This window comes from Genypterus blacodes, unplaced genomic scaffold (genome assembly GCF_046128005.1).
Source record: "Genypterus blacodes isolate CSIRO-AG114 ecotype Tasmania unplaced genomic scaffold, CSIRO-AGI_Gbla_v1 ptg000120l_1, whole genome shotgun sequence".
Taxonomy (NCBI): domain Eukaryota; kingdom Metazoa; phylum Chordata; class Actinopteri; order Ophidiiformes; family Ophidiidae; genus Genypterus; species Genypterus blacodes.
In genome coordinates this window covers 475-12500 of record NW_027466923.1, presented here as the reverse complement: position 1 = coordinate 12500, position 12026 = coordinate 475, and the positions used below count along the sequence as shown (strand labels likewise).

Here is a 12026-nt window from a genome sequence, read left to right as displayed (position 1 = left end):
ACAGCAGAACTTAATTCATCGTCCTATTTATGGGACGCTGTTACCGTTCTAGTATCTAAGGGAGACGAAAGCAATATAGTTGTATCAAATAAAGCAAGAAAGAACAAATAAAAGAGACCTTGAAGGCTTTAAACAGTAAAACTGATCACTACATTAAACACAAATCCAAAAACATAATTCCTCCGGCACAGCGATTTATCACAACACCAGCAAACACAAAGACAGTTGTTGTAAACGCGACAGAGTCTTAATTACGAGCAGCAGAGACGAAGTGTCCCTCATTAACGGCCGACCAGAATGACGTCATGCACGGGCCTTTATCGTTCCCCCGAGCTTTAATTGTAAAGTCGCAATTGGCGGTGGTGGGGACATTGAACATGATGCGTTCAATGACCAATGATGCCTCCAGCTATTTACCTTTGAAGGTGATTTAGCTGCAGCAGTTCCATCTGAATTTAATCAAATGCGATATGTGTGTGTGTGTGTGTGTGTGTGTGTGTGTGTGTGTGTGTGTGTGTGTGTGTGTGTGTGTGTGTGTGTAGGTCCAGGCAGAGTTACGCAGGTGGCTGTGGAGATGTCACAACGAAAATTCGGTCACCACAGCCAAGCGAAGCATCACCATCACTCAGATCACCATCCGAGCCCGCGAGTCTCTCCGGCGGCCTCCCTCTTCCGGAGACGTCTCCTCCGTATGACTCTGGAGCGTTTTCCATAAGACGAGAGTTCACAGAGAGGTTGTGAGAATGTTATGAAAGTGTCAAGGGAAGTAATGTCCTGAAAAGTCTCAACATACAACCCCCCAGCCCCCACCCCGTCTCCCTCAGCTAGAAAACACAACAAACAGTGATGAGTGAGTGGGGGAATGTGTCAGAGGATCAAACAGAGAATCACAGCATGTCTGCTCCGATATCGACCAAAAAACACAACAACAGCTCCGGAAAAAGTCTATGAACGCTGATGGTCGATTTGAACGGCTGCCATGGCGACACTGTGGGAAGAGGAGGCCGCTGTCGAAGATTGTTTCACATGCTGGTGTTTATAGTTTGGACTCCATTATACTCTTTGCGGGGTTAGACGCAAGCCAATGTTGAGGGATTCTAAGAAACAAAATCCGTGTTTGTGTTTGGATCCATTATGCAGACTGGACTTGACTATCTGCACTTAACTACACCAAGCCCAGTGTGTGTGTGTGTGTGTGTGTGTGTGTGTGTGTGGACCAAGGCTGTTTGGGTACTGATGTAACAGTGACTGAAGACATTTGTCACCAGTTTACACTTGACAGTCAATATTGTCTAATTTATTTTGTGTGGTAGCTGTGCGTTCATATTTGGGGATGTGGACCTAAGAAGGGACACGAGTGAGTGTATTTAAGGTTTTCTGTGTGTGTGTGTGTGTGTGTTTGTGTAGCTGTCATACATTGCCATTTGTCGATGAGCCATTATTTGTAAATATGTCATAAGTTTAATCCTGATCAATCAATTTTTGTTGTTGCCAGATCATTTTTATCTTCTGGCACATTTGTCGCTACTAAAATCCTGCTTAGGTCATTAACAGATACCTGCAAAGGATGCTGGGTATTTATAGAGTTAAAGCAGAAGTTGGTAGTTGTATGTAGAGGGCAGAATCAGGGTGTTTTACCTGCCCACCTGCCTCCACAGTGGACAGGATTGACAGTGACTCTCGGGTGCCCCTTTGTGGTGGTTTGTGGTATTACTTAGGATTATTAGTTGCTGCATTGCCAAAAATATAAAATTCCTCCAGATTTTCTGCTCTAAATGGACCACGACAACAAAAGTGTGTATATTTGAGTGTAAGGCCTGTGTCCCTTCACGTCTTTAGATTTTGTGATGTTGAAATGACACGGAAAAATGTAGAATGTAGAAATACAGCCTGATGTTGGCTATTTGTTTGCTCAATTTCCTCTTTCTATGAACACTTTTGCATCAAAGAATGAAGTAAAACACAGAAACACTTGCTGGATATTACATGTTTGCATTTGCCTGGTTATGTATAAATACTAGAAAGGGAAGAAAAACTAAATTTGGATGCTTTATTGGTCAAATTGAATGAAAGGAGCCTCATTTGTATTCTTTTCTTTCCCTATTCACTTTTATTCTTTTCAATTTTAGTCCGAGTAGCAAATCCAATGAACAGAAGGTACACAGACTGTGTGTCTCAGTCTAAACGGCAGGATGGAATGCTGCCAAAATAAATGTATTTAGTTCTGTTATGCACTTTGCTTTGGGTGATGTAAAGTAAATTGCCAATGAATAATAATGTACTGTAACATGAAGCACTTTCACTGTAAATACAACACATGATTTTTTTTTTAAAACTCCATCTGTAGTGTTGTTGTTGTTTTTGTTGATCTAGCAGGTTGGCATAGATGTGGAATACAAAGCTAATACGCCTGGTGGGGACATTTCCAAATAAACAAATAGAACAATTGAGCCATAGTCTTGTATCATCATTTATATTTAGACTGGTATATTATAGGAACAGGAGAAGGAGAGAGATTTGAACTGGGAGAACAGGCAGAAAGTGCTCATATGTTGACTTAATGTAGTAGAAAAGGTCAGCAAACTGTTTTGTTGTGAATGAAATGATCCTTACATCATAATCTAACTAATAATAGAATTTGCCATAGGTTCCCCCGAAGGTTTAATTTTGTATCTGAACTCGAATGTCAAACATAAAAGCAGAAAATGTAATCTTCTCTGCACTTTAAGCCCTAAAAACAAACATTTCCTATCTAGTAATGTCATTTGTAAGTGAAATGACTCTGCACAGAGTTCAATACCTCACCACAGATTGATTTATTTTGCAGTCATTTTACACAACCTGGACATGAGAGTTTGGACACCAGAGCACGTGTTACACATAACACACTGTACACCATGTCACAGATAGAACATGAAGGTTTATAGATATTTTTCAACATTTAAGATACTTTTATCCGCACAAATGTTTTTCACACATAAACATGCGCACAGAATACACTCTCCCCATGTTTCAAACACACACACACGCTCACGCACAGCCGCTCATGCACACACAGTCTCTCTCTCCTTTTCCACACTCCAGAAACAAGTACCTAAACATAAACGTACAAAAACACAGTCACAAACATTTACAGGTCTTCATCAAGAGGGCAACCTGTGTGCCAAAAATATACAGATATTGTATATTTATATGATCAAGAAAAGACATCATTTGTACACTATGGCAATTAATAGCAGGCGACATTTAAGAGCAGCTGAGCGACAACATTACATTCAGAATTCAATGGCAATCAGTAGAACACACACACACACACACACACACATAATATTCACACTGAAACAGGCTTCAACAGGCACCAGTGCCAAAGAAAAGGCATCGAAAAGCGAAACAGAGAATTCTCCAGGGTTTTGTAACTCCACTCCAACACATTTCACTGTGAGACTTTTAAACACTAGAGGGTGCTGTTGGATCTTTTCCACAAAAAAAACCTCCTAATTCATAAAAATCAAAGCTGTAAGCCTGTTTGCTGAGTAAAAGAACGCAAATCAAAATCAGTGTTAAGCATACAAACACTCCATGTAAACACAAATTCATCCTCTCGACTTTAACACACACACACACACGGCTCAAAAAGCAAATCCATGCCAGACAAAACTCCCCCCCCCCCCCCCCCGCCGTCGGAAGCCATTTGCTGCATAATGTCCCAACTCACAAAACCATGAAACGGAAAAGATAAATCTGGGCCGACACCGTGTGGCAGATTAATATACAGCACGGACACGGAAGGAGAGCGAGAGAGTCTCCTCCTCTTCTTTTCACAAACAGTAACAGCTTTGAGACATGGTCGTTTCCATCTGAGCCGGTCGACTCAGAGTGACGGCTGGTGATCGAACACATAAGCAGCAGCAGAGTGTTTAGTAATTCTTTTTTTTTTGTATTTATTTACGCCCTTGCACGTAAATCGCCCCTCCCCTCCCCTCCCCCCTAGGAAACAGTGGTTCTCAAACTGTGCTAGGAATCCCACTTTACACCTTAGATGACCAGATGACAGATGACCAGATGATGCAATCCGTGCACATTCAATTTGGTTCAACCGTTTGAGAACCACTGTCTTAAAATCCTCTCTTCCAGTCAAGCAGAAGCCCTAAACACGACACATCCTGTAGAGACGATGCTGTTTTAAACGGCTATATAAATCGATCAAAACATCGCTTTTAGCTCCGGATGTCGTGATCCCCTTCACGTTTCTGCTTCTTTACACACAGATATGGTTCCACGTATGACCTTTATCATGTATGACACTGTGTTTATGGCACTTTGCACCACAGCACTACAAAGGATTTACATCACTCACTGTCATAGAAACTATCTTACATTTTGAAAATCCTGTTTACATTGACTTGGTGACATGGCACTGGTATGGTAAATAAATATACATCCTTATCTGTTCTACAAAGTCTTCAATTAGTCACACACACACACACACACGCACACAAATGTATAATACATTCTTTTTTTGTCTATTTAACCATCTTGTTAATGACAGTACAAAAAATAAAGATCTTGAGGGAATATTGTGGATCCTAAATCCTCCTGTACACACGGGTTCACGTATCTGCGTCTTGTTTGTTTGTTAGCTTGCCGCACAAACAAGAAAACGGAAACAAATAAATGGACACACACTCAAAGATTGTCGAGAGCGGTCGCGTTAAAGCATTTTTGTCTGAATTGTTATTGTCGATTTTCCTTGGTTGTTCTAATTTCAAATGGATTTGCATGTTACCGTGACGATACGGTCGATAACCAGACGGCTACACACACCTGCCGTCACAGTGGACACGACACTTTAGAAAAGGAACTTCGCATTATTTTACATTAAATTCACGTATCGAGCAAAAAAATAAAAAGCCAAATATTTACATTTACAAGCCAAACTATAAATATGAACTTTACAAAGTCGGTACGATAAAGCGCTTTGTACATTCTTTGCAGGAAAATGACCTCGCCGACCTCATCGTCGTCCTTACTCGATGTGATGGCTGTGAGTGACGGATGAGGCACTTTGGAATGAGAATGAAGGGGAAACGGTTCCGCCCCGACGTTTGACGATGAAGAGTTCGACAGGGAGTTTGAATGTACGCACACGTATGGCAACACAACGAGGCGCTTCGGGTAAATGCGTTATAAATGACAAATCTAAAAAGCGCTAAAGGTTCTACTAGAGGAAACGAGTGCAGGCACAGTAAAGATCAGTTTATAGCGTTGATCTTTACTGTATTCTTTAATATATATATATATAGCTTTGAGTACTGTCCTATCTTAGGCAGTACTTGTTCGTGACGGCACAGTGCTTTATTGTATCGGTTAGGTTTTTACAATACTGTCAAACTAATTGTCAGCTAGGGAGTAGGCAGGATGTTCTAGTTCCTCGGGGGGACGCGGGACAAAAGTCTACAGATTTGGGCTCCAGTTCCTTTTGTTGAAAAGGTTCATTACAACGCCGACAAAGGGCTAAGAAACAAACAAACAAACAAATCCAACTCAGACATCCAAAAAAGGAGCTATTTACAGGGTGTGTGTGGACCCGTGAGATGTTGGTCTTAATCTTTTGACATACTCGGTACTTTTGGCTGATTGTAGAAAAAAATGTGGCGTTTGATTTTTCTTTTTCAGGCGCGACATTGAAGTAATTTTGCGTCGGGTGCGTTTGTACAAGCGAGGTGAGAGTTTGGCTGCTTTTGAACTTTGGACTGGGACATCAGTCGAAGCAACCCGTTTGGCACTTGAAGCACATTAACTGTACACACCTTCAGCCCAATATGACCCCAACTACACATTACATCATTATTATGATCCGTATTATGAGTACAATGTTTCACTTCTGCTATATTTTGGCACCTGACTTCACATTGATCTTCGGGTCGTATTGAAACGGGAGTTAGAAAGAGGATCTCTATTATCTCTGTAGCAAAATATGGACGGTGTTTGTAAAAGAGCACACATACAAGAGTCAATTGGAGCACTAAAGTCGTCAAATGAACTCAATTCTAGTCCTAAAGTACTAAAAGCCACTTTTCATGGCCCGGCTCTAAATTCTTTGTGAGATGCCTCATCATGGCAGCCAAAGCACAAAATATAGGACGAAGGGGGGGCCACTTTGGTCTGTTGTGGTTGGTCAGGTCGTATGTAGAACGGCACCTTGATTCTGGCTCCAGTGGGCGGCCCCTCACATGCTCAGGTGGGCAGGCTGATGTTAGCGTTCTCCGCCAGCGGGCTGGACATGCGTATCTGGGAGCTGCTCTTGCTCAGGATGGAGAGCTGCGTCCCCCCGTTCACTCCACTGCTGGCCAACGAAGGGTGTCTCTGCTGCTTCAGGTCCACAGCAAAGTACCGGTTCACCGTCCAGCTGCGCCATTTCCTCTTGATCTCCGACTGCACCTTCAGGGAGAAACTTCACAAGGTCATTTTTAATGTACTTTAAGCTGTACCGGCTCCACCAATGAAGGTTTAGTACACTGCAGTCACATCCTGAGACTGAGACTGGTCTATGTGGAAGGGTGAGAGGGGACATGTCCACACAACAGGGATGTCAGCTTACCTCTCCGTTCAGGAAACAGTACAGGACGGCCACCACGAAGCCCTGGGAGGAGGGAGAGAGAGGGAGAAGAGGGAGGGAGCATGAGAGAGAGGGGGGAGTGAGAGATGGAGAGTGAGAGGGACGGAGAGTGAAAGAAACAGGGTGAGAGAGAGAGAGAGGGAGGGAGAGGGAGAGAGAGGAAGGAAGAGTGAGTGAGTGAGTGAGTGAGAGAGCATGAGAGAGAGAGAGAGAGAGAGAGAGAGAGAGCAAGAGAGGGGGGGAGAGAGAGTGAGGGAGGTAGGGAGGGAGGGAGAGTGTGAGAGAGAGAGAGAGACAGGGAGAGAGAGAGACATTTAAACACAACATTAGACACATTTACACACTGACTGAGCTTTGAAAATGTGTAATGTAACCCTTGCCATCAGTATACTGCACATCATATTGACATATTCACTCTGGTAAAGTGTGTGTGTGTGTGTGTGTGTGTGTGTGTGTGTGTAATCTTACAGACAGCTGTAAAAAGAAATGAGGCAGTTAAGGCAGATATTGAAGCATTAACCATATGAAGGTGTATATTAAAGTCTTATGTGTTGAAGTAAAGTTTCTGCCTCACCTGGAAGGATCCGAGGCCGAGCTCAAACACCAGTCTCTCTCTCTTGCTGACGTCTTCAGGTGAGAAGGCGAACACGGTGTAGTGAATACCAAACAACGGGATGAGCAGGAGGGTGGAGCGCGCCAGACGCCTAAACACACACACACACACACACACACACACACACACACACTGTTACAAAGGCTCATCTTCTGAGGCCGACACACTCTTTAATAAGACTGAAGTCGAAATCAAATAAAGTGAAACGGCGTCATTCTGCTTTTCATTTGTTGCTGGTTAGCTGAGTGATCCTGATGGAAGTCTTTAATATTCATTTGGACCAAACATTCACTTCATCTGTGCAGACTGAAGCAGAACTGCCTCCATCAAAGAGGTTAAGCTTTCATCTGAGTCTGTTTGTTTGTTTGTCCGTCTGTCACTTGGCTTGCAGGATTTTCTCTCCCCTCTTACTTTAACACTGCAGGATGTGCATTAGATGAGCCTTTTTGTTTGTTTACCTATTTCAATCTTAATGAAAACAAACGTGGGACATGTGTCTCCTGTGACGATTCACGAGTGCAATTTAGCTCAGATCCAGACGCCGACGAAACCATCAGAGACAGTTAAGACGACTGTAACGTCATGTGAATGGAGAGGAAAGCTCAAATGTAAGCAGCTCTGTCTTACACACACACACACACACACACACTCACATGAATGGAAGGAATGGAAACACACAGAGAAACACGACAAATGACAGCATGGAACAATGCAAGACACCATTCAGACAGCACAGCTAGTGTGTGTGTGTGTGAAGGCATTTCACATTTATCTTAATGGGAGTGTGTGGGACTGTGTATGTGTGTGTGTGTTCGTTGGGGAAGCCAAAGTCGAAAAAAAGAACCCCTTGATGAAAAACGCACGCACATGCACTTGACACCAAGAGACACACACACACACACATAAACCCGCCTGTACACAAACACGCATACCCCACGCATGTCCACAGACACATGTGCACACTTACACACACACACTTACAGTGTGATGGTGGATAACTCTGACATCCTGCACGAATGCTGAACAGCCTGTGTGGGCTCACTGAAGCATTTCTGAGCACAGCTGCTACACAGCACAAAGACAACACAACAATACAACAAAGACAACGTCTTTAGGGACACAGACACACAGTCTGACACGCACGCACGCACACACACTCATTCACACACACTTGTCACACATGCACAGGTCTAAGCAACATATAAACATGACTTTCTCTGCGTGGCCTCAGAGGACAAACTGGACTCATTCTGCCTTTTACAACAAATACAAAGAAATCATTCATGAGTTCATTTTATTATCGAATGTTTCTGCAGTCTCACCGTCCCGTAAAAAGCGGCGCAAAATGTTAAATCCTGGACGTAACTTACAGGTAAATACTGGATTCGTTCCCTCCGATATCGGGGGACTGCAGCTTCTGGACCAGGATGATGATGATGCCGATGAAGAGGACGAAATTGATCTGCAGCAACAACAAAAACAATTGAGACACATTTAACTCCAGCTGAGAGAGAAAAGCGTCATCGGCTTGACAGGGAGGCATAGGAGAGACATCGTTTACCATTATGGAGGCCACAACTGGTCCCTTGATCACCCACCAGAGGGCAGTGTTCTCATTTGTATCCCAGCATCTGGAGGAGGAGAGATAAGAGAAGAGGATTCCAATGAAGGCGAGGGAGTTTCACCCCTGAACACTTGCATACGAAGTGGCAAACATGGAGAAGAGGCTGTGAGGACGGACAGAGGTTCCAGTCCAGAATTTTGCTTTAATTTACTGTATTTTCCTCACATTTCAGTCAGATGGTGCCTTTAAATTGAGCCACAGATGAAATAACGCTTGTGAGAAATGATAATAACTTATAATAAGTGTGTTAACATGTATCTCTCTCTTTCTTTCTGCTCTATTCTGTCTTTCTCTCTATTCTGAGAGTGAAGCACAGCAGGTTTGGGGAGAGGAGCTGGCACTTACCCTGTGTCATCAAAATGGAGCCTCAGAACGGCCCAGACGGTGACACAAATGGTGGGCGTACCTGCAATAACAGAACATCCTAATTAAAGCCTGTTCACAAATACAACATCGCTGTACATTCTTTTTAAATAGATTTTTCCCGATGAGCTTCTTCCCATCTGTTTCCAGTGACGACCAGGAGACACTCACCCCATCCTATGATGGTGTACCAGTAGAAGTAACGCCTCTCGGGAAAGAACGTCTCCACCAGCAGGGTGAAGAGGTACAGACCCTCGATGAACAGCCAGAAGTAGTTGGACATGACGCAGTAGTGGAAGAACACCATCACCGCTCTACACCCGACCTGCAAAAGGGGGACCATGGCAACGTGGAGGAGAGACGGGGTTTGATTACAGTGCGTTACCCCCCGGTTTCATGCCGTCTGTGTATTTGCTGATATTTGCCGATTCCCTCATCATCCATCATCTCACGCAGATTCATTTACAAGCGGGAAACTCTGCATAAACATCATCCTAAACACACACACCCCCAAACATTAATGGAGCAGCTGCCACTTTTGTTTCTTAATGGGCTTCATTTGGAGTCATTTGTAATTCAAGAGAAACACGCAGCTTCAAATGGGAAATTCATATTTAAAGGGACAATGCTTCTTTTTTTCCCCTTTCAAATTTGAGCAACATTCACTTAAGTTAGTTTTGGACTCATTACTTCCCATTGTACTTGCAGTGGAGTGACCCTGTTTAGATTTGGACCACAGGTTGAGCCTCCAAAACCTCCAGGAGTAAATAAAGCCTCCGTTCAGTCGCTGGGCTGGAAACCAATCCTAAACATTTCCCCTTAACCCAGCAGGAGGAGCGTCTTCGCCCTGCGTCCTGCTGTCCGATCAGCCGGGTCGTAATCTAACCGCATCGCATTAATCCAGTCCATATTCTCCGCGGGGTCAACCAATTACAGCTCTGATCTGATTCCCGTTACCGTGATGCTATTACGGTGAACTCGGATCACCATGGTGACCGCGGAGAGGCAGACCATTTGGAGGAGGGCTAAAGGTAACCATTGTTATGTTAATAGACATCTCGTCCAAGATTTCCACCGGCCTTGCTGCGGCCATTAGCGTGCCTAATTAGGTTTATTTATCATGGCTGATTAACGACGGGGAGCAGTGTGTCGTCGCCGCACAAAGGCTAAGAGCTCGTTCTGCATCTGTAATCAGAGTATTAGTCATCTAATAGTACGTTCGTTTGGAGTAAAAATTTGCATTCGATTGGATTTCCTTCGAAAGGTGCGTCTGAAACGGGAAAGAGTGGAAGAAGAAGAGAGAGAGGTGCTTCAGCCCTCTGCTACAAAACAGGAGTCTATCGAATAAAGGAGAGAACAAATCATCTCTTCCCCGGTCCATGTTCCATATCAGAGGCTTTACTGACATAATACAATACATGTGACATATTGGATCTGGATTTGATTTAACAACATCCTCACCACATTTTGTTACGGGTGTCTTTCCACGTTCAAACTGCGACAATCTATCATCTATAAAGATCTAATGTACTGAATGAAGTGTTGTAGTGTGCGTTACTGACCGTGTGTACGAAGCAGTGGTCGCTCTCTTCCTGGGCGTACAACACTCCGTCCTTGATGAAGACTGAGATGGCTCTCAAGATGAAGGACACAAACAGATTCATGTGAATGAAGTTCCTGGTGCAGTGAAGCTTCCTGGAGAGGAGATAGATCAGCGAAAGCTCCAGATTAGAAAGATGATTGACTGTTCTGAACACGATGCTGAACACTGTTCTAGAATAATCACAGCTTTTGTTTTAACGCGAGATCAAAGCTGAAAGGAAACTGAATCTGCATCAGGAGGTGAAGTTAAGAGGAGCTCACCTGAATCTACAGAGGATGACCATGGCTGTAGTCAGAGACACCAGAGACGTGCTGTAGCCAACAGTGTACAGGGCCTTGACTGATGCATAGTACATGTCCTAATGATGGAGACAGAGCCAGTCAGTCATATTGTCTTAGGAGTGTGTGTGTGTGTGTGTGTGTGTGTGTGTGTGTGTGTGTGTGTGTGTGTGTGTGTGTGTGAATGATATAAAGGTGACAGGAGCATTTAGACGAGAGAAAAGAGTCCCGTACAGGTCTGGTGGTGTTGTCATCGAACAAGCAGACGTCCAGGTAGTGAGGGAAAGGATCAGACCAGCCGTCCTCTGTGCAGTTACGACTGACCCTCCCCATCTCTGCAAGCAGCCACAACACAAAGCAGCTGAACTCAGGCCAACTGTATTATCGTCGTTTAATGAGATCAAATCCCAATGAGGCGGGCGGCCGCCGTCTGCTCGGGTCGCCACTCACCGTCGTCAGGGCCCATGAAGCCGTGGAAGAGCTCCGGACAGTTCACTACCACCACCTCGTTCAGACTGGTCGCCTGCCAGCACGTCAGGTTGTCCCACATCCATGGACACACTGGGGACAAGAGACAAGAGCGTCAGACACTGGGAGGCACACACACACACACACACACACACACACACCTCAGCATGTCCACTGTGAGGCTCGTGTTAGATCTGCTGAGGTGAGCTTCAGTGTTGAACATTAATGAGCTTAATTGTAAATTGACACGAAATGATATTACATCTTTTTTAAATAAATAATTACTCTTTAATTCCCCTCTAATTTCTGATTCTCTCGTCCTGAAATTAGATCCCAGCAGGTAATTGGCCATGAGACAAGAAGGTCTCTGGTCTTAACATCTCAGGTTTGGTACGGCGTCACACTGCAGACTGTCGCTGTTATTTAGCGTTTAGCGTGTTCAACCTCCTTGTACCTCA

The 12026-nt window shown here is 44.1% G+C and overlaps 2 protein-coding genes across 2 annotated transcripts in view; one reads left to right on the top strand and one right to left on the bottom strand.

Moving 5' to 3' along the window:
• The window catches only part of ghrhra (growth hormone releasing hormone receptor a), a 12656-nt gene extending 11035 nt beyond the window's left edge, over positions 1-1621 (top strand). Inside the window, exon 13 of the mRNA XM_076162324.1 lies at positions 543-1621. Within this exon, the coding sequence (XP_076018439.1) occupies positions 543-695 (153 nt within the window). The 3' untranslated portion in view covers positions 696-1621. The remainder of the gene's footprint in view (positions 1-542) is intronic.
• A 1171-nt stretch (positions 1622-2792) lies between these two features.
• Positions 2793-11655, bottom strand: LOC143010195 (pituitary adenylate cyclase-activating polypeptide type I receptor-like). The gene is made up of 12 exons (XM_076162407.1): positions 11551-11655; positions 11335-11435; positions 11083-11180; positions 10782-10914; positions 9391-9544; positions 9202-9262; positions 8794-8863; positions 8603-8694; positions 8214-8297; positions 7194-7323; positions 6602-6643; positions 2793-6441 (listed from the first exon to the last, which is right to left on the bottom strand). The coding sequence occupies exons 1-12, from the start codon at positions 11648-11650 to the stop codon at positions 6238-6240; spliced, it is 1269 nt and encodes a 422-aa protein (XP_076018522.1). The 5' UTR covers positions 11651-11655; the 3' UTR covers positions 2793-6237.
• Between the last annotated feature and the right edge of the window lie 371 nt (positions 11656-12026).

Coding starts and splice junctions, on each gene's coding strand:
- LOC143010195 (XM_076162407.1), bottom strand. CDS start 11,650: ATGTGGGACAACCTGACGTGCTGGCAGGCGACCAGTCTGAACGAGGTG. Junction 11,436..11,550: donor CTTCATGGGCCCTGACGACG/GTGAGTGGCGAC, acceptor GGCTGCTTGCAG/AGATGGGGAGGGTCAGTCGT. Junction 8,695..8,793: donor CAGTTGTGGCCTCCATAATG/GTAAACGATGTC, acceptor TTGTTGCTGCAG/ATCAATTTCGTCCTCTTCAT.